General features: G+C 35.4%; 1 protein-coding gene across 3 annotated transcripts; it reads left to right on the top strand.

Annotated features, from left to right (window-relative positions):
- The first annotated feature begins 129 nt into the window (after positions 1-129).
- On the top strand, positions 130-25,914 carry LOC100250209 (N-terminal acetyltransferase B complex auxiliary subunit NAA25). Of its 3 annotated transcripts, XM_010652550.3 has the most exons (19): positions 131-549; positions 887-1,043; positions 1,116-1,234; positions 1,345-1,419; positions 1,825-1,918; positions 2,059-2,177; positions 2,844-2,914; positions 7,952-8,093; positions 8,221-8,396; positions 8,913-9,115; positions 9,861-9,991; positions 14,015-14,091; positions 19,148-19,222; positions 19,411-19,603; positions 22,756-22,875; positions 22,985-23,123; positions 23,571-23,611; positions 23,850-24,113; positions 24,801-25,914. In XM_010652550.3, exons 1-19 carry the CDS (start codon positions 403-405, stop codon positions 25,494-25,496), a joined length of 3,039 nt encoding a protein of 1,012 aa, XP_010650852.1. In that variant the 5' UTR covers positions 131-402; the 3' UTR covers positions 25,497-25,914. The 3 variants fall into 3 exon arrangements, with proteins under 3 accessions (XP_059593508.1, XP_010650852.1, XP_010650854.1); XM_059737525.1 differs by having other exon boundaries at positions 130-549; positions 887-1,234; XM_010652552.3 differs by lacking the exons at positions 131-549; positions 887-1,043 and having other exon boundaries at positions 1,120-1,234; positions 1,349-1,419.
- Positions 25,915-26,969: the final 1,055 nt, after the last annotated feature.

Below are 26,969 nucleotides of genomic sequence, written 5' to 3'. Positions count from 1 at the left end.
TAAAATGATATTAAAAAATAAACTTAACAGTGGATAAAATGAAAAGGAATTTCAAATTCGCTATCCAAACAATGATTTCAGCGCAGGAGTTCCGTTAAAAACTGCATCCAAACACCCAGAAAGTTTTTCCCAAACTCCGGATCTGACTTGGCGTTTAGGCGACACAGGTCTACGTTCATCTCACCGTACCCAAACACTCCGATTAGGTTTCTCCCATTTCATTCCTCTGACAAACTTACACCAAAAGCCGACGCCAAAGCCATCACCCATTCATCCGCTGTCAGTGTTTCACCCTCGCTTCTTCAAACCCTCTATCAAAGATTCAAAGGAAACACTGCAAAAATATAGGCGCCATAGAGAATCTCTGAACTCTAACCCTAACGAGATACAGTACTGATTCCAATGGCGTCAAAATTCGGCATGGCCGGCGGCATACCAGAGCGGCGGGTTCGACCGATATGGGACGCCATCGATTCTCGCCAGTTCAAGAATGCTCTCAAGCTCTCTGCCTCGTTGCTTTCCAAGTACCCCAACTCTCCCTACGCTCTTGTAAGTATTCTCTCTTTTTTCACATATTTATTCGTTTAAGCGCATTGTTTTTTCACGAATGCATGTGACTAGTTGTCTGAAAATCGAACCTTTTGGTGATGGAGCTTGGAACCAGCAGTTGATATTGTATGTATGTTCATGTTTTGGTCATCTTTTACATGTATGTATGCATTTTTTATTTATATTTCTGCAAATTTATTGGATGGAGTTTTTACTGGCTCAACCAATTTATAGTGTGTCCAAGCTTTGGAAGGGTTCCTTGCCCTCGTTTATATTCTAGAAAGTCACTGCTTTCAGAGGAGTACCATCATTTATTTTTCCCTTAATTGTTCTGTAGGCACTCAAGGCCCTCATTTTGGAAAGAATGGGAAAATCTGATGAAGCACTATCTGTTTGCTTAAGTGCCAAAGAGCTGTTATATACCAATGATTCGGTTTTAATGGATGAACTGACGCTCAGCACATTGCAGATTGTTTTCCAACGACTTGATCACTGTCAGTGCATATTCACTTTTTTATTTTTATTTTTAATTTTCGGACATTTAATCATTCTTTTTGCATTACTAGTGGATTTGGCTACCAGTTGTTATGAGTATGCTTGTGGAAAATTTCTAAACAATTTGGAAATCATGATGGGGCTTTTCAACTGTTATGTTCGTGAGTACTCATTTGTCAAGCAGCAACAGGTTAGTTGTATCCAATAATCACTATTTGCTTCTCAAATTAGATGGTATTGTGTGATTTGGGATAATTTCAATGTATTCTTATTTTTCATTTCCATTTCATTTTATGGCAGACAGCTATTAAAATGTACAAGATTGTTGGTGAAGAAAGATTTTTGCTTTGGGCAGTTTGTAGTATTCAGCTACAGGTTCTTTCTATCAACTCTGTGCTATCCTAGTCTGTGCAACTTCATACAGTTGTTAATTCTTAAATCCCCCCCTTTTTTTTTGCAATTGGATTGATGCTCTCCCGTCATCTTTCTTTGTGCTGCTGGGAGAGTGTTGAAACTTTCTGACTCCTGGGCCTGCTGCTATCTTTCCTTATGCCAACTTTAGAGACTTCTATTTTTTTTCCCTGGTTTTGATTTTGAGGGCTTCATTGTTTGAAGTGAGAGTGAGTTTGGGTTAGTGAGCTTTCATAAAAAGTTGCTTATCCTCTGAACCCTAGTAGCAACCCCGTTTCTTTCTTCTATTTGATGCTTAAAACTGATTATTTTTCTCAAGCGACTTTCTTGTCAGAACTGCTTATTTTGTTGATCTTGAGTTTCTGTTAGGTGTTGTGTGGCAATGGAGGAGAGAAATTGTTACTCTTGGCAGAAGGTTTACTTAAGAAGCACATTGCCTCTCATAGTTTGCATGAGCCAGAAGGTGCATCTCATTTTCTCTTCCCTTTCTAGCATGGGCAACTAGGCAGAGAGTCTCTATAATCATTTACATTTTTTTTTTGGATAGATCTCTATAGTCATTTACATTTGATTTATTTATTGAATTCTTAGAATCTTTTGCAGCCCTTATTGTCTACATTTCCGTATTGGAACAGCAAGCTAAGTATGGGGATGCATTAGAAGTTCTTTCTGGGAAATTAGGATCACTTCTAGTGATTGAAGTTGATAGGCTACGCATACAGGTACTTTCTGAAACTTTCTTTTTCTTTGTTTTGTATCATTACAATGTTATTAGAGGGGACACTATTGTTACTGTTCTTGTGCAAAGTATTCTTGAATTTTCTGTTCTCTCCCACAACCCCCTTTTTCGATACAGTCGACAAAATACACATATTCTGTGAACAAAGTTGCTAGATTAATTTTCTATCTGCATCTATATAAATGGGGGTGCAGTGTTGCATGATGGAGATTAGTATTCTTGAAATCATAACTTTTAATTGCGTGGTAGCTAAAATTTAGGCTATTGATTGTTTCATCTAAATTTGTCACAGTTTAAAAAAGAGAAATAACGTAATGCGGTTTAAATTTGTCATGTTGAAGTGATTAACTGAAAGTTGAGTTGTTTCCTGGGAAATCTACTTCCACTTTACAAACAGAACCTAAGTAAATGTTTCACTTCTTCTTTTTTATCCCCAGCTATTCAATTTACCTTCTCATCTCTTTCAATTTGTGTTTTTCCACATTGCCACTCAAAAACAAATCCCATTGCTTGGAAAATCATTGGGCCTTTTCAAGGTTTCTCAAATCTCACATATGTTGTTGGGTTTCCAATGATATTACTGAAACCCATTTTTGTGGACTTGTTTGTTTGTCTTATCAACTCGTACTCTTTGACTTTAAGTTGACAGGGGAGGCTTCTTGCTCGGGCAGGTGACTATGCAACTGCTGCTAATATATATCAGAAAGTCTTAGAATCATGGTATGCTCGTGGAAGCCTACATTATTTTGTGCAATAATTTCGTTAAATTCATAAATCTGGCAATTATTGGTGTTCTTGTGAGCATTAGATCAAAATGTTGTGGTGGCTTAGAACAATTAAAGGTGGTACAGAAAAACTGTAATTTAATAAGAAAATGGTAGGTATATTGATGAACCCATTTTCTCTATCTTATGCTTCTTATATCTTCTGTAAGATCCAATTGTTTCTTCGTTTTTTTTTTCCTTTATTTATTTATTTTTGAAGTTTTTAGTTTTGTAGCTTTAAATGCCTTTTGAAGCCACATGCCATTGATGTTTTGTAAATTAATTCCATTCTTTTTTTCTATTGCATTGATTGTTGTGGCGGCACAACAACAACTTCATGATTTATTCAACACCTATAAGAGCAATGAAGTAGTTGGGTGAAAAAAAAAATGAAAAGAAAAGGAAAAAGAAAGAAGATCAAAGAGAGGTCATTGTAGGGGTAACTTGGTAGTAATTTCTAAAATAATTTAGAAACAACTTGAGGATGAGATTAAGTGGGGGAAGGGTGAGAAGGTAAAGTGAGCAAACAAGAGCATTTTATCAGACTTGGATATGCAATAATTTAGGAACTAAATTGGCGTGTTAACAAATCATTGAATCCTAAGTGTTCAATCACATATAGAAATCACATTGCCTTTAATTGATTTTGTAGATCAGGTGGGATTTAGCTGAGAGAGGGAGTAGGCTTTTTTTTTTTTTTTTTTAAGGTAAATTTTCATCTCCATTGGGACTTGAACTTGGAACCTCCCTCAAACCCTCCCTAACCCTTTACCACTTGAGCTAGTCTGTTCTCTCTCTCTCTTTTTGGTACCCACTTCACACGTCCTATGTACATAGGTTTTTTTATGCTGTCTATCTATTCATTTTGCTAATTAAAAAGAAAGTGTTGAACAACGTTGAATATTTTTGGAGAAGTAAATTATAGCTTGGAACTTTTAAATAAATTTGGGAAATTGCCGTAATGTTTGATAACTTGTTTCTTTTTAGGATTCGAGTTCATATTGTGTGTCTATATGTTTTATGTTGACCATCCACCTACCATGGTTCCCCTCCTTCTTGTGGGGCTTGAGATGGGATTGTACAAGTAAAAGACATGATTGTCAAGAATTTAATTGAGGATATATATCTCAATGTGCCTGAATGATGAAAAAGATTCACATAGCTGTTCCCAAGTGGTTGAGACTAATGCATTTGAAATTAAGCAAGGAGTGGAGCGGGCATTTCACCATCTTTTGTTTGATTCTGGTGATTGGAGGCCAAGCATTAATGGCATATCTTTCAAGACTTTGGATCGTTAGGAAGCTTTAGGCTTGTGAGGGTCTTTTTCAAAGGAGCAAATGTTGAGTGCCTTGTGTGATTTAAGTGGGGATAAAGTTCCTAGCCCTAATGGTTTCACTATGGCCTTTTGGCATTTTGATTGGGATTTCGTTAAGGATGAAGTGATGGGGTTCTTTTCGGTTTTCTTTGCCAATGGCAAGTTTGAAAGAAGTTTAAATGCTACCTTTTTGGCTTTAATCCCAAAGAAGGGGGGTGTAGAGGATTTAAAGAACTTTGGTCTAATAAGGTTGGTGGGGGGTTTTTATGAACTTTTAGCGAAAGTGTTGAAAAATAGATTAAAGAAAGTGGTGGGAAAAGTGATTTTTGAGTTTCAGAATGCCTTTGTAGAGGGAAGAAGGGGGGTGTAGAGGATTTAAAGAATTTTGTCTAATAAGTTTAGTGGGGGGTTTTTATGAACTTGTAGCAAAAATGTTGGCAAATAGATTAAAGAAAGTGGTGGGAAAAATGATTTCTAAGTTTCAGAATGCCTTTGTAGAGGGAAGACAAATTTTAGATGCGTTCCTTGTAGCAAATGAAACAATTGATCCAAGCTTGAAGGCCGACTCTAGTGGTGTCATTTGGACATAGAAAAAGCATACGACCATGTCAATTAGGTTTTTTTGTTTGCAGTTATGGAAAATATGAGTTTTGGCCATAAATGGATTAGATGGATTGAATGGTGCATTTTCAAAACAAGGTTTTCAGTGTTGGTTAATGGAATTCCTTCTAGTTTTTTCAGAGTTTGAGGAAATTGAGACAGGGGGATACTTTGTCTCTTTTTTTGTTTTTGTTTTGGTTATGGTGGTCTTGAGTTGCCTGTTGGAGAGAGCTCGAGAGAGGGGCTACTTGTCTAGTTTTAGGGTGAGAGAGAGGGGGGAGAAGGGGTGGTGCTGTCCCATTTCTTTTTTGCAGATGACACTTTGGTCTTTTGTGAGGATTCCCAAGAGCATATGATTCATTTGAGTTGACTACCCATGTGCTTTGAGGCATTATTAGGGCTCAAAATCAATCTAGATAAAAAGTGAATTGATTCCAATTGGAAGGGTTATAAATGTAGATAGTTTGGCTACAAAATTTGGTTGCAAGGTGGGGAAACTTCCTTCCACTTAGCTAGGATTTCCTTTAGGAGCCTCCTGTAGACCTGAAGTAGTATGGGACGTTGTGGAAGAAAAGTTTCACAAAAAACTATCGTTGTAGAAAAGACAATACATTTCTAAAGGGGGGATACTTACCTTGATTAGAAGTACTTTATTGAGCTTGCCAATATATTATTTGTCTTTGTTTGTCATCCTAGAAAGGTTAAATTGAGATTAGAGAATATTCTAAGGGACTTTCTCTTGGCATATGGGGCTTTGGAGAAAAAACAACATTTGGTTAGTTAGTCGATTGTTTGCACAGAGAGGAGAAAAAAGGGGAGAGGGGGTGTTGGGAATTAGAAGTCTCTCTTTCCTGAATTGGGCCCTTCTTGGTAAGTGATGTTGGAGATATGTCTTTGATGGGAATGTCTTTTGAAAGCAAATTATCGAGAGGAAGTATGGGAAGGAAGGAGTGGGCTGACACCCTTGTAAAGTGAGAGGTGGATATGGAGTCGGTGTTTGGAGAGCTATTAGGAAGGGATGTGATCTTTTCTTTAATAGAACCTCCTTTGAAGTGGGTAATGGTAGAAGAGTAAAGTTCTAGACGAACAAATGGTGTGGGGAGGGGCCTTTGTGCTTGTCTTTCCCTTCTTTGTATGCTTGGGCGGTCTTCGAGGAGGCTTGGGTGGTGGATTTTTAGGATGACATAGGAGGAATGGGACATTGGACCCCGCACTTCACTAGGCACTTTAATGATTGGGAGTTGGACATCGTTGGGACTTTTCTCTCTAGGTTGAGAGGGAATTTGGTCAGGAGGGATGATAATGACAAGGTGATTTGGAAAGATGATAAGAAAGGATTGTTTTTTTTTTTTTTTGATAACCGTGGATGTCCAGGCCAGTTTACGCGCACTTCGACTAATCTCATGGGGCCCTGAAGTTAACGATCGGGTAAACCTCCAGTGGCCCTGAGGGGACTCGAACTAGTGACCATTGGGGAGCAAACCCAAGGCCGGACCAACTGAGCTACCCCTCGAGGTTATAATAAGAAAGAATTGTTTTCTGTCAAATCTTTCTATGAGGTTCTGGATGTGGGGAGGGCGATCATCTTTCCAAAGAACATTATTTGGAAATTGTGGGTACCATCCAAAGTTAACTTTTTTGTTTGGGTAGCTAGTTGGGTAAGAGTGCTGACTTTAAATAATCTCCAGAAGAAAGGGCGACCCTTGGTGAATAGATGTTGTCTATGTAAGCAGGAGGAGGAATCTATTGATCATTTACTTCTTCATTGCTTTAAAGTAAGACTTCTATGGCACCTATTATTCTCCTTATTTAGGGTGCCATGGATGATCCCTTCTTCAGTGAGGGCTCTCCTCTTAGGTTGGCAAGGCTCCTTTGTTGGGAAGAAAAGGAAAAAGGTGTGGAACATTGCTCCTTTTTGCATTTTTTGGACAATGGTTAAAACTTTCATTTCTTTGTAATCTCTCTTCTTTGGTTAGCATGTATATAAGGGAAGACTCAATGACCTTGTTTGATTTTGTAGAGTGGGTGGGGTCTTGTGGAGGGCTAGAGTGTTTTTTGTGCTCTTTTTGGAGGGCTTGCTTTAGGTGCTCATGGTATACGTCCTGTGTATGTTGGTGTACTTGGATGCTTTTTCTCATTTTAATATACATTCCTTTATGTATCAAAAAAAGAAAAAGGTGGTTGAGACTAACACGGTGTCAAGTTGAGTTGGAAACTGTCACCTTGATGGCAAAGGAGGTCTTTTAATGCTAATGAATCTGGAAGGCAGAGGGTTTGTCTATAGAACAGGATGCTAATATACTGGCAGTAAATTTTTTGACTTTCTTCTTTCCCTTTGAATTGTTCAAATACCTGAATTAGATTAACTAAGAGGCGCTAGCTGCTATTGTAAGTCAATGCTCTGGGATGTGCAAATTGTGAGCAAAGTTGTGCCTAATTACAAACTGATACCTGATCTTCAATCATGGGCCTAACATATCAGATATAAGGTTTGACTGCTTGGTTGACAGGTTGTTCTGGCATTTAGGCTTGGATCTCTCTCTCTCTCTCTCTTTGATTTTTTGTTGTTGTTATTGTTGTTTTCCTGTCACATAGGAAATCAAATTTGGTTCTCCATCCAATCCCTAATCACTTGCCACTTCAGCCATACCCAAGGGCTTGAATTGATCTTTACGTCTACTGCTACTACTACTATCCATTTATTTCTCTTAATTGTTTCTAACTGCTGGCGAGTTCTAGTTTTTGTTTTTTTTGTGTACTAATACTTCTACTATCCACCAAGTACCAGTGAGTTCTATTTTTTATTTTTTTATTTTACATGTCTTTACCCTTCTATCCTTTTGTTTTGTGTATTTCGTTATATAACATGTTCTTTGCTGCATTCATCGAGTTGCACCTATCACCATGGCATCTTGTAAATTGGAAAATATATCAAGTATTACATGCTCAAGATTTTGTCCTGATAATTTGTTGGTCGCATTGGTTCTGGTTTAGTCAGCACTCTAGGTTGCTTCTTTCTGTTCTTTTTTTGATACGACATTCTTTTCAACCACTAACATTGTTTATTTCATCTGGAAGCCCTGATGATTGGGAGTGTTTCCAACATTATTTGGACTGTTTACTGGAGGATGGCAGCTACTGGTGCAATGAGCCTCTTAATGATTCAGTTCATCCTCCAAAAGATGTGGAGCGCAACTCTTCGCACTTGACAGATGAAGTGGTGCATGTTTATGATTTTTGCATCATGACTATTATTTTGGATTTTATTGTTAGATTGTGCATATTTCAAGCAGCATTTTACTCCAATCCTATGTACAGGATTTGATTTGTGCAAATTCGATATGCAGTTTATTTCTCGTTTATCAAATGCATCAGCCTTTGCACAAAAGTTACAAGCAGAAGCTGGTAATGATTTTATAAGATGTCCTTACTTAGCAAACCTTGAAATTGAGAGGAGGAAGCAATTGCAGGGAAAGGGGGATGATGACAAATTAATAGAAGTTCTGATGCAATATTTTTTCAGGTACATCTCAACCTCAATATAAGTTTCAATTGTTCTATAAGATATTGTTTACTTTATTTTATTGCCTTAGACTTGTGAATTTCTTATTGTATCATTGATTTCTTTTTCCTTTTCTGAAGTAGTTGGATTAGGCTTAATAGCTCAGTTATCTGGAGTATTTTGTGGTCTGTTCGTAGGACTTCTGTTAGTCAAAAAGTGTTTCTCCAATGCATGTATTAACTACTTTCCTTTTGAGTTGTGAATTCACTAGTAAATTTTTTAAGTTCTTAAGCAATGTTATTAATTTCTACTCTTGCTCTTCCTTTACAGCTACTAGATTCATCAACTTGATAGACTCTTGACAAATTATTTACTATTATGTCCTTATACATATGCTGTAAAGTTCGGCTCTTTAATTCTTTGGTGGGCAACTGGATCATGCTATTTCTTTTCTTTATGGTTGTTAGTCCAATATACATAATAAAGCAGGCTATGGAACACATCCATTAATTTGGAGCTTTTGTTTTGGAAAAACAGGTTTGGTCACTTGGCCTGCTTTGCTTCTGACATTGAGGGGTTTCTCCGAGTCTTACCTTTTGGTAAGAAGGAGGAGTTTCTGGAGAAGTTGATAAAAAGCTGTGATTCCCTGTCAGCAGTCCCAACAAAGTTGCTGGGACAATCAATTAGCCTTTTCAAAATTGAAGAATTAATTGGCAACATGTTCAAGATCCCTGTGGTTGGTGCGGCTCTTGTCCTTTTTATTTTGTGTGTTTCTGTACATTCTTTCTATGATAATTTTCAAGGTAATGCCTCTCATTAATCTGGTTTTGTAATAGATTGTTCAATTTTTGTGCTGCATGAATCTTTACAATAGAAGTCTGGTTGGAATTACATATGGTGGAAAACTTCTTATTGTTAGATCCTTGAATAATGGCTTATGGAATCTAAGCTTTGCCAAATCTGCTGTTGGAATATATCCCTGTTGTTCCCATCATATATGTCCCGAATATCAAGATGTTTAGAGATTAAGAATTGCACCATCCATGGTTTTGTAAATTAGGTCTTTTATTTTATTGTCGTTTTTTGAAAATAATGTTAGAGTTTTTTGGTTGGTCACCTACCAATAGCTGATCATAGTAACTCTTTTCATGACATGCATGCTGGTGTATCTATTTGAGCTATTGAATTGGTGAAACATGGGTTTCGCTCATAGTTTTCAGAAAGTTTAATAATAAGAAGGGCTAACAAGTTGTAATTTGACTTGGACTTGATGTGAATTATCATGAATTATTTAGGCTGGTTTTGAGGTGGTATTGGAATTCCATATTTCATTATTGTCCTTTTTATGAATCCTATGTTGTTTTTTATTGGCTCATGATTTTTCCACCATAATTATGTTTAAAATTTTACTCTTGACCAAAATCTAGATAGTATTTTTGTCATTGGATAATGTATCTAATATTGATTTTTTATTGTTCTTTTCAGAACTTGAGAACTCTGCTATAAGAATGGCACAAATGTATTGCAAAAACCTTCCACTTTCAAAGGACTTGGATCAACAAGAAAGCATGCATGGTGAAGAGCTCCTATCTATGGCGTGCAATGTGTTGGTTCAGGTATCTCATCATGTATAAAGTTGTATTCATAATATTTTATAAAATTCTCTATTTAGTTTTTTTCAAGACAATGGTTGAAATTCTGCATTTACCTTATTTGAGTATTGGGAGGGGTGAAATTATTTTATAGAGGTATGGTAAATTTTATGTGGAAGATATTTGTGTCATATGTGACAATGCCATTAAGACAAGATGACCCTCTCCCTATATCTTTTCATCATTGTCCCTAATGCATTGAGTATGATGGTATTAATAGGTAAGGATCGTGGTTTACTGGAGGGCTTTTTGATGGGTAGGGATAGAACTAGGGTCTCTCGCATTCAATTTGCATATGATGCTATGTATTTCTTTGGATCTAATCCAAAGAGTTGTGAAATCTTAAGTTCATCCTAATGGTTTTTTGATGCATATTAGACCTCAAGATTAATCTAGAAAAAATGCGTATTGGTAGGTATTAATATTGGAGAGTTTCTATCCAACCTACTGATCTATCCAACCTACCGATCTATTTCATGTCCATCTTCCAATTACCTAGGGCGGTTAGGATGAGATTGGAAAAGATACAAAGGGATTTTCTATGGGGAGATGGCGCTCTTGAGCAAAATCCTCACTTAGTAAGGTGGCCGATTGTGTGTGAAGACAAAAGTAAAGGTGGTTTGGGGGTTAAGAGCCTTGGTTCGTTCAATAAAGCTCTCCTTGGCAAGTGGGCATGGCGCTTTGCAAACGAAAAAAAGGCCTTTTGGAATCAGGTGATTAGAAGGAAGTACGGGGAGGAAAGAGGAGGATGGAGATCTTGTGAGACCAGGGAGGCCTATGGTGTTGGTTTGTGGAAAGCTATAAATAAGGTGGGGGATGGTAAGAATGTGAGTTTTTGGAAAGATAAGTGGTGTGGAACCAACCCTTTAAGCGAGGCTTTCCCTTCATTATTTGCCTTAGCAACGTCTAAAGAGGCTTGAGTAAATGAAGTTTGGACAGCCGAGGGGGAAAGGAGAAGAAGTTGGACTCCTACTTTCAATAGGTCGTTTAATGATTGGGAGATGGAAGAAGTGAGAAGGTTACTTTGTTGCTTGGAAGGGAAGATGGTGAGGGTGGACGAGGAGGATAGGGTGAGATGGGTGGAATCAAAGAGTGGGGTTTTTTCGGTAAAATCCTTGTATAGGGCGTTGCAGCCGGTGTCTTCTGTTTTTTTCCCTTCAAAGATTATTTGCATGTCCTGTGCTCAACCCAAGATAAGCTTTTTTGCATGGGAGGCTTCGTGAGGTAGAGTTTTAACCTTGGACCGTTTGCAAAAGAGGGGTTGGGCTTTGGCAAATAGGTGTTTTCTATGCCAAAAGTGTGGGGAGTCGATTGATCACCTCTTCCTTTATTGTGAAAGAACAAGGGAGGTGTGGACGTTGCTCCTCTCTTTTTTGGAGTTTCTTGGGTTTTTCCACAGTCGGTTAAGGAAACTCTAGTAGGTTGGAGAGGCTCTTTTGTGTGCAAAAAGAGGAAGGTGGTGTGGCTTATGAGACCGTTATGCTTATTTTGGGTTATTCGGAAGGCTAGGAATTCTATTGCTTTTGAGGACGGTGTGTTGTCCATTCAAAAGCTGAAAATTTCTTTTGTGTATTTACTATGGTCGGAAACCAAATTGTGGATAAAAGATGGTCCTTCGACCTTAATAGATTTTATAGAATGGGTATGTATGTGTTAAGGGAGAGGGTTTTTTGAGCTTTCCTAGTGTCTTGGGTCCTTTTGTAAGGGGGTGAGTTGTACTATGCTGTAACTCTTTGAGTCGCCTCTTTAGCGCCTCTTTTGCAATACATATATTACTTATTGATCAAAAAAAAAATTTTTTTTTGGAGAGTTTCTTATTCATGATTTAGTTTCCCTCTTAGAATGTAAGGTCTCTAAATGGCCCCTAACTTATTTAGGTCTCCTTTTGTGTGGGGAAGGGATGGGAACCTTAGTTTAGGGATCCGGTGTGTTAGATAGAATTTCTTGTCAATTAGAGATATTTTCAGGGGGAAACTAAGTGTTAGAATTTCTTGTCGGTTAGACAAATGGAAGAAAGCCTTTTTGTCCTTGGGTGGTGGAATAGCCCTTGTGAAATCCTATTTATCTCTTATCCCCATTTATGTCTTTTCTGTTTTCAAGATCCTAGGAAAAGTGACTACTAGAGTTGAGAGATTGCAACGAGATTTTCTTTGATCAAGATTTGGTGACGAGAGTGGGGGGCACCTCATTGGTTGGTAGTGTATATGCAAATTGAAATGAGATGAAGGTTTAGGGTTAGATAGGATTTCTTAAGCAATACAACCCTTCTAGATGAGTGTTTGTGGAGATATCCAATGGAAAGCAATCCTTTATGGCATAGGGCCATCTCAAGTGTTTATGGGTTACACTTAAATGGTTGAGATGCCAACCTTGTAATTAGGTAGTCACATTGTTGTCCTTGGAAATCCATTGCTCAAGTTTCGATTAATTTCTCTAATTCTACTCATTTCTTAGTAGGAGGTGATACAAAAGTTTGTTTTTTGAAGGATCTATGGTTGTGTGATCGACCTCACTTTAATTTCCAAGGATCAAAGGAATAGAAATTTTCATGTTTCCTCTGTTTTAGTTCCTTCTTTCACTAATTTATCTTGAAAATATGAATTTTGTCAAAATATTTCTAATCTAGATATTCTTTGCTTATGGCATTTGTCTTTCACTTGCTTTCCTAAATGAGGGGTTTGGTCATTGACACCCGTAGGACTTTTCTAAGTGAGTGTTTTTTAAGGTTCTTTCAATTTCTCCTATCTTTCTCCTTTGCTTTTGTCAAATTTATTTGGAATTCAAACTCTCCTTTGAAGGTTAAGGCTTTTGCATGGATTATGACTAATAGGAAGGTTAATTTCGACAACTTACTTCATTTAGGAGGCCTTACAAAGCTACCGTCCTGAGCGGTGTGTTATGCTTGGAGAATAGTGAATCAACTGCTCATCTCTTTCCTCATTGCCCTAACACATTAGGACTTTGACATAGATTGTTCCATTTTTCCAGGATTGATTAGGTGCCTCTTAGAGGTATAACAAATATATTGGTAATCTCCTTTATGGGCTTTGGTAGTTGGTTGGAAGGAAAGGCTTTTGGTTAATGACTATCCCATCCTTGATATGGTTTTTATGATTGAAGAGAAATGCTAGGATCTCCAAGGACATGGGGATTTGTGATGCTATTTGAGATTTGACATACCTTTTTTTCCTCCTTTTGAACCTTGATTGCAGATCCTTCTGTGAACATTCCTTTGAATCTTCTATTATTACATTGGAAGAATGTTTGCTCCAATAGGTTGGTTCAGTTAAAAATTGATTGGTGTTCTCTATGTAATCCTGGACAATCAAGTATAGGAGGCATGATCAAAGATCATTCCTTTACATCATTGAGAGTCTACTCTAAGGTGAAGATACTAGCATGATTGAAGAGTTGCTTCAAGATAAAGCTGTGTCTATCGAACTTAAATGTAGGGGGAGATTCTGTTGTTGTTATCTCTTTGGTGTCTAATAAGGAGAGAGGCTTTTGGAAGTTTAACAATTGGCTTCACAAATTTTTTGATGTTGCTAATGAGGTGGGATGCTTCTTCTCTTAGGTACCTTGCTTAGCTAATCAAGTTATAAACTTGTTAGTCAAGTAAGGAGCAAAGCAGTTGTTCTTCTTTGTTAAAGATGTGTGTAAAGCTTTTGTAGTGTACATTGCTTTCTCTTTCTATTGTTTGTCCAAATGGTTTTAGTTTTTGTGTAGTATACATTTCTACTTTCTAATATGTGATTGTACATCATGAAAGGATTGGTTGTCCTCCCTTGTATTATAAATATGTTTGTTTGTTTTTTTTTTTTTTAAAAAGTAATACTCTTTTGCATTGGTCTATAAAATTCTTATCATTTTAGCCTTTAATTTTTTTTTTGATAAAAGTATTTTAGCTTTTAAATTTTTGTCATATGATGTCTATGCTTTATCTTTTAGACTTATGTTCATATGTTTAAGTATGCTTTTTGGCTGTAGTTGTTTTGGCGTACTAGGCAGCTAGGCTATTTGCTGGAGGCAATTATGATTCTGGAGTTGGGCTTAACCATCCGAAGGTCAGAATAATGATTTAGATTTCTAATTTTAATTATGATTACCATTTTTCATTCATTTAATTAAATTGATGTATACTTTTAACCATGCTAAAAGCATCGAAAATATAATCTTCTTGATTATAGAGTTTATAGGGAAGTTATGAGTATTAACTCGTTATTTTCTTTATGTTTACAAGTACAATATCTTAAATCACAACTATTTGTGATCACATACATGAATTCATTATTTACCATCAATGTCTTCAGATGTAATTGAACCGAAAAAGTCATCAAGTTACGGTGTAATGGTTGGATTGGTGGTTGAATCGTGATTTCGTCATATATATCATCAATATATAATTTATACATTGTTAAAAATAAAAATAATTATAAAAAATTCAAATTATATATAAATAGTTTAAAAACTTAAAATATTTCATTACATTATTTTTAATATTACCATATTAAATCATGATTGTACACACAAATTTCTCTTTGAAGAAAAATACGTGTGTACAAATTTTTGGCATGCTCGGTGAGACAATCTTTCTCTCATCTCTTCTTTACAAGTCAGAAATCTCTACATGGAGTCTAAGAAAAGCTCTGGCCCCATAATTGAAGCAACTCAAACGCAGCTCCCCAACAACAAACTTAAATTGCATCTTCTCTTAATTAAGCTAAAATCATGGAGTGACTTATCCCAAGAATCTAGTCATCTCATTAGCTTTACTAGGGACCAATAAGGACATGGTTGAGCAAGTGGTACCACACACAATCATTTCTCAAGATACATCTTCAAAACATATGCACTTACCCAACCAAGCAAATGGCAAGTATAACATAAGATCTATGTCTACATCTTCGCATGGATCTTTACAAGGGACTTTTATAACATTGAATAATGTTGTCATGTTAGTCATGGTGGTTGAAACATATGCTTTTGAAAAACAAGTTACGAGATTGACCAAATCTATTGAAGAACTTGCAAAACACAATCAAGAGCAGGATGCTAAGATCAAAGTGCTTTTCTACAAGCTTAGGCTCATGGTAAGATCAACGAACTACACCACACATGCATGCCAAGATGCATCTCAAATTTGCTCTAAAAAGGATATCACAAAAAGCATTCAAATTTGTTCAAATGAGTTTGTTCCTACAAATCAACTGAAAGACCCTGATCTTAGATATAATAAGAAAAATATCATATGGTGGATGCCATCCTTCTCTCACATATGCAAGACTGTCTGTATACATAGAATTGAGTAAATGTAAATGCTAATAGGTTGTCAACCACCAAAATGGGAATTGAAACTCAAAACAACATATAGCTGGCTTTGTGGAAATATGCCATAATGTTGGAATAGAGGGAGACCTTCTAGTCAAACAATTTGTTTGTTCATTAAAAGGATATGCATTCAATTGATACACTGATCTTGAAGCCATTTCTACAGACAGTTGGGAAGAAATAGAAAGAGAGTTCCTTGATTGATTCTATAGTACTCATCATACCATTAGCATGTTTGAACTCACTAATACTAGACAACAAAAATGTAAGTTGATGATTGATTACTTCAATCAGTGGAGAAAAATTAATTCTTGATTGCAAAAAAAAAATTATCTGAAAGTTCTATTTTCAAAATATGCATCCAAGGAATGCATTGGGAACTCCATTTCATCTTGCAAGGTATCAAGCCAAAAAAGTTTAAAGAATTAGCTACACAAGCATATGATATAAAGCTTATCGTGGAAACAAATGTAAGTGAAAACACATCCATTGAAGAACTTGAAGGTGATACTAGAGGGGGTAAAAGCACCACTGATGAAGAGGAAGAGAGTGTAACATCAAATTTAATTTTACTACAGTTATTATTGAACCTCTACGCTCTAATATGCTTTGAAAAAAAAAAAAGTTACTCTTTCAAGTAAGGAAGAATGAACACAAGCTACTCACAAGTTAAAGTTTGGTTTATTCGAACAAGTCATTAGTATAAATGTTCAAGAAATGGACAAGGTGAAGCCAATGGATATGCTTCAACTATCTAATATAATCAAAAGTTCAAAAGTGGAAATGCTCCTGAAAGTATGAGCCTAAACTGCATATTGCTTCTACTCTACAAGAGTTTAAAATGTAGTAACCAAAAAAGGAAAAAAAAAGTTATGTTAGAGAAAACTAAGGAGACCCCTTATTTACAAGGTTATTTCAATAGTTGTTCTTATTCCTTGTAAATGTTATTCCTTAATTAAAGTTAATATTTAGGGAGATTTTGAGACATATTTCGATAATTTTTACTCTTAAAATATTATTCTTTAATTAAAAATTAATATTTAGGAAACTTGGTAAAGCATATTTAGATACTTTCTAAATATGCTTGCCGATCGACCCTAATTGTATGCTCCGTGTGTACTTTGTTGTGCCTTTTGACAAGTGCTTTTAATATATCTTTCTTATTTACCTATAAAAAAATAAAAAATTAGATACTTTCTAATTTATTTTTTAATGAGACTTGATACTTAACTTTTCACTTATCAAATTCACTATTTTTTATTTATTTTGATAATTATACTTTAATTACCAAAATTCTTTTTTGTTTATCTGTTTGAAGACAACTTGTCTTCCTTTTATGTGTATGATCATTTTTTGTTTTGGTACAAATATTTTTTGACACATGGAGATCATTAAGTGGTTAAAAATATTTATTACTCTTCGGTGATAAAGATGTACTTTTTAAGTGGTGGTCTATTGGTTATTTATTATTATAATCATGTCTTGCAAATAGGATGCCAGTTCTTTTCTGACTTAAAATCAATGTGCACCCCTGTTGGAAGTCTAATAAATTGGATGCTTGTTTGTGGTTTTAGGTTGTTTCTTTTCTTTGAAGATTTGGTAAAGTTAACATGCAAACTTGTGGATGGTCTTAGACATATATGGATGACTAGGCATGTGATTTTTAGATCTTTGGTCTAGGTGTTGCACATTGAAAATGGGTTTTATTTTTGAATTATTTCAAACATTGTTATTTGCAGTTTTGAATTTGTGAATATTTTCTAAATGACGTTATTTAATTGTTTTGGTAAAGTTTTCTTGCCTTTTTTAAAATCTTGATAAGCATAGTATATTTACTAAAAGTGCCTAACAAAAAGGGTGCAACCATAGTTGTTAAAAACTTACAATACACGATAGAATACATTTTTTATGAAAATCGATACATATCACATTCCGTATCTTATCTTAAAGCATATCTTATAATACATATACGATACACAATATGATATGTGATATAATGATACATCTTCAACTATTTTCTATAATTTTTAAGAAAAATTGAATTATTATTTTTTGTTAAAATAATTTATTATATTAATTGTTTAAAATGTACTAAAAGATTAAAAATTGAACATAAAAAGGAGAAATAGATAAAATAATCTTATATGAAATGCTATGTTCCTTTTGTTAAATACTAAATTGGAGGTCAAGTAACTTTATTTTTGCAATGAATATTGAAGAATTTTTATTTGAATGGTTTGAATGTTGACATTGTAAATGATGGTTATTAGTGAATTTAAAATTTTAATTAATATATTAGTTTTTTTTTCAGTAAGGAAGGAATGATGATGAACATGATAAAGTTGGAACTTTGAAGATGATACACACATGCACATGCAAATATATATATATATAGGTATATCAATCAACAACACAATAAGTGCATGCGCCTAGTTAGAATTTGGAACTAAAAATCTTAGCTAAAAATTGAAGTAGTTTGAACTTGTCAAAACTCCAATATTCAATATTTTCATATGATATGATATAGTTTAACTCTTTAGATCCTACTGTTTTTCATAAAATTAGTTATATATTACTCTATACTACATACTTTTAATAGATATGCATACATTATGTGGAATCTTCTTTTCTCCCTATTTGGTGTGGCTTGGATTCTCTCGTGTTTAGTGAAGGAAACTCTTCTTGGGTGGCATGGAGCGTTTGTGGGGAAAGCTCATAAAAAAGCTTGGCAAATGACTCCCTTATGTATATTTTGGTCAGTTTAGAAGGAAAAGAATTTGTTAGCTTTTGGGAATGAGGAGCTTTCACTTCAAGATTGAAATATTCTTTTGTATGTAATCTTTGGTCTTGGGTTAGGGTGTCTATAGTTTTGAACCCTTCTTTTCTTGTAAGTTTTTTTGATTGGTTAGGCTCTAAGTAAGGGAAGGTGATGTGTTTTGTTTCTTTCCCCTCCCCTTTGGTTTGAGCCTTTGGGCTACTTTTGTATACTCCCTGTATACTTTGAGGGCACCGTTTTTGGTGCTTCCTCTTTTCGTTTAATATACATCCTTTTATCTATAAAAAAAAAATATATATATAAATATTTTTTTCTATTTATTTTTCATTATATAAAAGAACTTATAATACATGATGTGATACAATGCATAATCCACAAAAATAAAAAAACAATGTACGATATGTTTTACCAGTTAACAACTATGATATGTTTTACCAGTTAACAACTTTGATATGTTTTACTAGTTAACAACTATGGGTGCAACTCATATATACAAGGAAGGAGGCTAGTTCTTTTCCCTTTCATCTCATATTCATTGGAGGAGGCTGGCTTTTAACATCTCTTTCATCTCATATGTTATTTAAATACCTCAATTCTCATTTTCAGCATCTCTTTCATCTCATACAAGTACTTCAATTCTTGTTTTCAACATCTCTTTTATTTCATTTGTTAGTAACTACTTCAATAATGTGCTGCACTACCATCAAAATCATTATGTTACCCCATTCTTTCATTTTTCAGTTGAAATGATGGAGCCTATGTATGTCTTCTATCTTACTTTTCTGGGTTTATCCTGATTACCTGGTTGTGAACATATGCTGATAAATTGTTATCCATACTGTTCATGGAAATGTGGCATTGTGTTTTGCAGTGTTTATGGTAAAATTATGCTAAATGATATTTACCTCAGATCATTACCTTTCCTTCTGGAATCTATTTATTGTTTTTTTATGTCAGGAAGATAATTAGTCTTAAAGATAACAGATAACAGATTTGTATCTAATCATGTTTGGCAGACATGTGTGGCAGTACAAGATCTTATTGGTGCACTTGTATTCGTACCTGGGTGCTTACTCTCTATCATATGAATGGTAATGTAGATGTCACTTTCAATTTATATTGCTGTTTATTGAAAAAGCATTGTACTTTGCTAAGCATTTCTGCTGATTTTGCAACTTTGCTACTGTGTTTATGTTGCAGTTTCTGTTTTTGGCACTCTTAAATCAGCATCTTTTCCTCCTTTGCCTGTGTAAAATTAGCTCTTTTTTCTATTTTGCAGGTATAAATCTTTGGAGGTGAAAAACATTTTGTTGGAATCTGTTTCACACCACATTTTACCTCAGATGTTGGTGTCTCCCCTTTGGGTAGATTTGAATGATGTCTTGAAAGATTATCTCAAGTTTATGGATGACCACTTGAAAGAATCTGCAGATCTTACATCTCTTGCATATCGCCACCGCAATTACTCTAAAGTATGTAGCACATGCATCATTATGCTTGTACCTTTTTACTGTTTATTTTTTTTTCCATTTTCTTACTGTGAATAACATCTGCTAATCATTTTCTTAAAATGAATATCATGTGCTATTCATTATTTTACAATGAGTAACACATGCTACTTGTTTTCTTTCAATGAATAACATGTGCTACATGGTTCTAGGTTGCATATAAAAGTTCTATGTGTGTTGTTGTCACTTTTTCTTTGACTCTGAAGGCAATGGAGTAGATATGGAATTCTGGTAATCAACTTGTGTGATTCTTTTCTTTCTGTCTCTTCATTTGCCTAAATGTTTGAAGGGAAACTATGGTATAGAGAGAAATAGGAGTAGAAACCCTTCTGAATGACCACAGAGCTTAAAACAAAAATGTGTGTTTGGTTTTCCATCTAACTTCTATAACTTACAATGATGTTTCTTTACCTATCAAAAAAAAAAAAAAAAAAAACTTTATCATGGCACAAATCATTAAAAGCTAGCTCTTCTTCATGCATGCATACAAGTTCTGACTGGATCCTTGAAAAACATTCCCCACCCAAAAAAACAAAAAAAGAAAAGAAAAAAAGAAAAAAAGAAAAACTTAATTGCTTTAGTACGGCCAAACTGTTGTGTAAGTTGATGCCAGCATGGATTTTTGCCTTCTGGCAGTTGTGTAAGTTGAAGTGTTGATAAAATTTAATTGCTTTAGTACAGCCAAACTGTCAATAGCACCCGGACACATCTTGGAGGAAAAGTATGACTTATTTAAAGATTTTTGATGCATTAAGACTGACAAGTCAGCAAGTGTCAACTGGGGGATTAAAATCAGATGAAACCCTCTCTCTCTCATGATGCTATCATAAGTACCATGTAAACTAGACTTGGATGATTGTTGAGAGATGGCATGACAGTTAAAGTTTGGAAGGATGATTGGTGTAGTGAATTGAAATTGTGCATATTGTTCCCCACATTGTATTCCATAGCTACTTGAAAGGGTGTTGACACTTAGCTTTTCAGATAATTCCATATTGGGAGTTTGGAGAGCATAGTGTCTATTTTCAAGGCTTCAAGAGAAAGGTGCCAAGGAATTGTGAGGATAGTTTTAGTTTTGAGGAGATCCAGAGATACTAAGTTCCTAGTTAAATCTTTTTATTCTTCTTTGGAGCCAGAAGAGGATATTGCCTTTCCTGCAACAGAGGTTTGTGTTTGTTGGCACTTGTAAAAGTTGGTTTCTTTACTTGGGAAGTGGTTTGGGGTAAGATTCTTACTCTGGATCATCTTAGAAGAAGAGGTTGGCCTTTAAGAAATCAGTGTATCCTTTACAAAAGTGAAAAAGAATTACTTCATCATATTCTCTCTAACAATGTGAAACAACAAGGAGTCTATGGAATTTTATTCTCTCTTTTTGGCATTGCTTTGGTGAATCCTTCTTCACCAAGAGAGGAAATGGAGATCTGTGCCTCTATGCTTATGTTGGACTGTTTTGTAGGAGAGATATCATAAATATTTTGTAGATGTGGAGTCAAGCACTAAAATACTCATTCATATGTGCCTTTTTCCTCTGGTCAAGAAAGCCCCTTGAGGCAAGATCTTTTTCTATAGTAATAGAGGATACTAGCTTTTCTTGTCTTTGTGCCTTTGGTCGGCCTTTGTATACTTCATGTGCTAGGTTGTGCCTCCTCTTTTGTTAGGCGCTAATCAATAAATTTTTCTTTGCCTATAACAGGGAAAAAAAGACTTAGACGGTAGTTATGGAACTATTATTATTATTACTATTATTTTCTTTAAAAGGAGGCTAAAATTTTGGGAAGATAGTTAGCGCAGGGGGAATCCTTTTTGGTACTATTCTTTATAGCCTAAAGACACTCGAGTAGCAGAGATGTGGGAGTAGGTTGGGGAGGTGGGGTTGGTGGAATCCTTGGTTTCACAGACAGTTACACGATTGAGAATTAGGATTGGAGGCCTTTTTTCGAAGAGTGCAATTGGGCTCCATTAGAAGGGAAGAGGAAGATAGATTGGGTTGAGAGGAAACCAAGTGTGGCAAATTCTGTCAAATCTTATTCTTTCTACACTTTTTAACTTGGGCCATAAATGAGCCTTTCCTCATAAGCATAGTGTGGAACCCTTGGGTTCCAATGAAGGCAGGGTTCTTTGCTTGGGAAGTTGTTGGGGAAGGATTTTAACATTTAATCAACTTAGGAGGGGGTGAATTTTGTCAAATGGATGTTATATGTGTAAAAAGGAAGAAGAGTCAGCTAATCATATGTTTCTTTACTGCTCCAAAGCAAGGTGACAACTAATTTTCTCTTTTTGGAGTGACTTAGTGATATCTTCTTCAGGAAGAGGAAATCTTCTAAGTTGGCATGGATTGTTTGCAGGGAGGAAGTGGAAGAAAGCTTAGGGAATCACTCCTTTGTGTCTATTATGGTCATTATCGATGAAAATAAATTGGAGGTCATTTGAAGACAATGAACAATTGGATCAAGCAATAAAAAATGCATTTTTATGGGCGTCCTTTTGGATTCAGCTAGAGTGTACATAGATGACTATCATTTGACCTTGACAGACCTTGTAGATTGGTTTAGCTCTAAGCAGAGGGAGGAAGGCTGTTTTTTGTTTTCTATCTTCTTTTTTGCTCTCCTGATGTTGCTTCTTGTGTTATACATTGTGTGTACCCTTGTACATCTACATTTGTTTTAGGTGTTTGTAGGTCCTATTTGGATCGACTTCTGAGAAGCCAAAAGCTCTTTTTAAGCTCAATAAGAACTTCAATGCATGCTTGGCTAATTTTGTTCAAAGAGCTTATGAGATAAAAATGAGCTTAATATGGAAGTCAAGAAAATATTGTTTCTTGTAGAAGTTCTATTTTAGGTTATGTAAGAAGTTTTTTTCATGTTTAATAAAAGCTTTTACAATACCAATATTACCCTTTAAAATTTTTACTTTCGCTTCAATTTCAACTTCCAAATAAAGTAAAAAATAGGAAGCTATCCCAAACAAAACCTTAATAGGGTTGGGTTTGTGGCTTTAGGGTTTAGGGTTTTATCGTTTGGGGTTTAGGGTTTAGTGTTTTAGGGTTTAGGATATCTTCTCCTTTTGCCTATAAAAAAAAATTATTATTATTATTATTTTGGGTTAATCTCTCTCAGGTGATTGAGTTTGTCCAATTTAAAGAGCGTTTGCAACACTCCAATCAGTATCTAATGGCAAGGCTTGAAGCTCCCATTTTACAGCTCAAGCTGAATGCAAATAACATTGAAGAGGAGGAGGTACTTCTTTTCTCTGAAACTCTGTGGTCTAAATGCTACACTGTTTATATAGCTTTATTAATGGAATCAATTATAGATATAACATATTTTTATTTGCATTTTCTTTTAGTGTATTCTTGAAAGCTTGAAAAGCAGAGTTCACTTTCCCGAGTTCTCTAGTGAAATTGGAGGCAAATCTTTAACTTTCAATGAGGATATGCAGTCTCGACCTTGGTGGACACCAATACCAGATAAAAATTATCTTTTAGGTTAGTATAACATATACCTTGATTTTTGCAGCTTCAATCACAACACTTGGATATATGAGTAATTGTTGACCAGCAGAAATTTATGCTGGTTATAGTATTATCAGAATTGTCAAGGGAAATGTTGCTGGGAAACTACATGATGCTGCCTGGTAGAAGTGTTTGTTAAATTGTAACATCATAAACTGTATGATTGTACGCCACCAATCTGTATGCTTAATTAGAGAAGGGAGAAATGCTACTTTCTCCTCTGAATTTCCTATTCTTAGTAGAAACTAAGAATTTATCATAATTTAAAACTTCGAAAAAGAGTTCAATCATTTTTTCATTTTTCTGCCTTCTCTTTGATTTGAGACTTATGGTATGTTCTTTGTGTTATTTGAAAACTAACCTATATTTTTCTTGGTATTAATTGTTTGGCCCTAATTGACTGTTTACCTTTGTTTGCAGAACCGTTTGAGGGAGTTTCCTTTTGTCCTCGAGAGAACTTGGTATAGAATCTTGTGCCTTTACAACTTTGTACATCACATTTAATATTTATCACTTTATTGGTATAGCGAAATGCTATGGTGTTTTTTACATTGATTTATTTTGAGATTCAGTTTCCTATTTGTCAACAGTAGAACCGTTTTCAGATTAGTTTGTTCTGAGAGAAGCATTTGTTTCCAATTAGTTCCATTTTTTTATCAGATGGTAAAGGTGTTTTGCATTTCTTATGTGTCTTATCAGCAACAGCAGAGGAAAGGAAGGGAAGCGAATGTCCGGACTGCCATCGAGAAGAGATCCCTGGTTCCACGGATGATCTATCTGTCTATCCAGTGTGCTTCAGCATCACTCAAAGAAAATATTGAAGCCAATGGTTCCATGTATGACCCTAAGATCTCCTCAGAGCTGAGGTTTTTGCTTGAACGCTATGCAAAGATTTTGGGATTTCCTTTCAATGATGCAATACAAGTTGTTGTAGGTGTTTTGAGTGGCCAAAAGTCCTCTGAGGTATGATTGTGCTGTCAGTTTAACTCCTTTGATTTCTTCTAATTATTACACACCTTTATATATTTGAGGCTCACCCTCCTGTGATTGCTTTAAATGATCACTCATGCACATACCTTTATATATAGGAGTCTCACCCCATTATTCTTAATTGGGCTTCACCTTAAGCCATCAGGTAGTATGACCCCATATTCATCTAGACCATCCAAACACATTTGTTTACATGTGTGTGGCCATACTTTCATGCGTGTACATGTGTATACATGCCTTTTGTTGCATGCAGAATAGAATTATGTATAGTACTGTATAAGTTAATAAATCAAATGAAGTGAATTGTTATATTTAAATTCTCTTCTTTGATCTCTCCTTGTGTGTCCATGACCGGGGAATTCATTGACATCCCTTTTAGTTTGATTTTGTTGGATCAAAGGGAAAGTTTGGTTGACTTTCCTGGGAGTAGACTTACAGTGGGTCCTTAACCTTTGATTCTACATGGAATGTACTTGGGTTCAGTGTCATGCTTTCTTGCAAAGGATGTTTCATCCTCCTCTCCATACAAAATTTCCCTTTTATAATTATTCTTTCCTTGTCTTTGTTCTTTGTAAAAGGAAACAAAAATTTCCTTTCTTACTGCTGGATTTTTTTTCAAAAAAGCTAGCTTCATGTCACATCTTTGTAAAAATTGTGCAGGCTTTTAATTCAGACACAGTTGACTGGTTGAACTTTGCTGTGTTTTTGAATGCGTGGAACCTGGGTTCTCATGAACTAGGGCTGTCAGATGAAGATGGATGCAGGCCTGGTACTTGGCACATTGTTAATTCTTTGTTGGAGAGATACATTGTGGAGAAAGTCAGATCCATGGGACCTCTAATTTCTTCTCTTGGCTGTGACCTTCCAACTTTGGTGCAATTGGTAACAGAACCATTGGCTTGGCATGGTTTAATAATCCAATCCTGTGTTCGATCAGCCCTTCCATCTGGAAAGAGGAAGAAGAAAAGTGGATCTGTAGATCAGTCAAATTCTCCAGTTTCAAATGCAATTCGGGATTCAATCCAATCTCTCTGTAGTATTGTTGAGGAGGTCACAAAATGGTTAAGAGTACAGATAAAAAAGTCTGAGGATGAAAATGTGGAAATCATACTCTCCTCTTTCCATAGGAAAGAACAGACCGTGGGGCCTGGGCAGGTGTTCCAGGTTTTACAAGCTTTGATCTCATCTACAAGTGATACTGAACTTGGCGACCGGATCTCTCAAACATTGAAGTCATGGAGTCATGTTGATGTCGCAAGGAAGCTAGTAACTGGGCAGAGGAAGGTAATGTCCGAGTTCCTCCAAATTTGTGACTCCAAATTTAAGTTGCTCCAGTCATTAAAGCAGCAGATATAGCTGGTTTAAGTTTGAAGGGATCAGCGGCAGCAGCACAAAAATTTTCTGCATTTGGATCAACCCAACCCCATTCTCCTGGTCGCATTTTAAGTTTGGATCGACCTGAATCTCCTACTGTTAGATCAAACCCTATATCTTCTCCAAGGTATTTAAAACACCCCTACACAGCAACGAAATTGGCAGCAACTCTGAAGTTAATGGGTGCTGCACGGGCTTTGTGATCAGCTGCAATTTTAGTGGTTTTGTTTTTTTGTTTTTTTTTAACCTTTTTTTCACTTTCAGATTTTCTGTTGGGCAGTGTACACTAAATAAACATGAAAAGTTTGTTCTCTGATCGAGTTCTACATTTTCACAGGCTTGTATCTTTACTCTTTTCTAAGCTCAAATTTTGCCAATGTAGATTCATTTCATTCTTCTAGATTGAAGTTACAAGCTTATGCTGTCTTGTTCTCTATCCATTTGAACATTAAACAAACTGTCAGTATTTAGAAACAATGAAGACCTTTTTATGTGAGTTAGTGCCATGGTGCATATGGTCAGTTGTTAGGCCACCGAATCATTATAACCATTGACTTGTTTAAAGGATCTTTTGACCTCCATTTCTTTTACCAGGCACCCGACAGCTGATACAATATGTCAATAACTGCTCAAGCCAATCACGGCCTTCATTAAAGCAAGCAGTTGAGCTTAACAATGTTGACAACTAACTTGTGTTGTCTGCTTCCTATATGCCACTGGGTCAATCTCTCCCACTCTCATCAACTCCTCTAATTATCTCCCCCAAATATTTATGACATGCTTCTCTCTACACCTGTAGATCCGTGTAGGGCCACATCTTGGAAGCTTAGAAATTGTAATGATTTATACAAATTTCAACTTGCTTAGAGACAGTGGAGCCTATAAATTTCATTCCAAGTGAGTTAGTACTTATAAAAAAAATAAAGAAGATTAGTTATGGTCCATGATTGGAGTTTTTGTCCTTTCACAAAAGTGGTAGGGCATTTGCAAAAGAGGGGAGCTTCTTCCTTTGGTTTGTTTGAGAATTGCTTTCAAAAACAGTTTACAATCGTTTTTAAAAATAACATTGTGTTTGAGAAGTCAAATATATGGTGAAGATGTGGAATGAAACTTTGATGATATGAAATTTAATCTAAGAATGAAATGAAATCGAAGCATGTCTTATTCTCAGTTGTTTAGTCCCACTTGTATTCTCAGTTTTTTCTCCATGATTGTAACACACATGGAATTTTTTTTAAAATATTCTCTTATTTTTACTTATTATTTGAAACATTATAAAAAAAACAACTGAAAACACTTAGAATTTGTTTTAAAAAACAATTTGTTATCAAAACAAATTCTTAAAAAAAGATTGTTTTTTTGTCAAAAGTTTGCTAAACATGTCTTTTGGTTTAGAAAACTATTTTTTTTTGTTCTAAAGAACAAAAAACCAGTTTTAAAAAACCTTAATTTCTG

This window comes from Vitis vinifera, chromosome 6 (assembly GCF_030704535.1).
Source record: "Vitis vinifera cultivar Pinot Noir 40024 chromosome 6, ASM3070453v1".
NCBI lineage: Eukaryota > Viridiplantae > Streptophyta > Magnoliopsida > Vitales > Vitaceae > Vitis > Vitis vinifera.
This window is presented reverse-complemented; position numbering and strand designations above follow the sequence as displayed.

What these genes read in the sequence shown, in the direction of transcription:
- LOC100250209 (XM_059737525.1), top strand. Translation starts at nt 403, where the DNA reads ATGGCGTCAAAATTCGGCATGGCCGGCGGCATACCAGAGCGGCGGGTT. An exon ending in CTGATGCAATATTTTTTCAG is followed by an intron (nt 8,397 to 8,912) that starts GTACATCTCAAC and finishes TTGGAAAAACAG; the next exon opens with GTTTGGTCACTTGGCCTGCT. An exon ending in GTTCAAGATCCCTGTGGTTG is followed by an intron (nt 9,116 to 9,860) that starts GTGCGGCTCTTG and finishes TGTTCTTTTCAG; the next exon opens with AACTTGAGAACTCTGCTATA.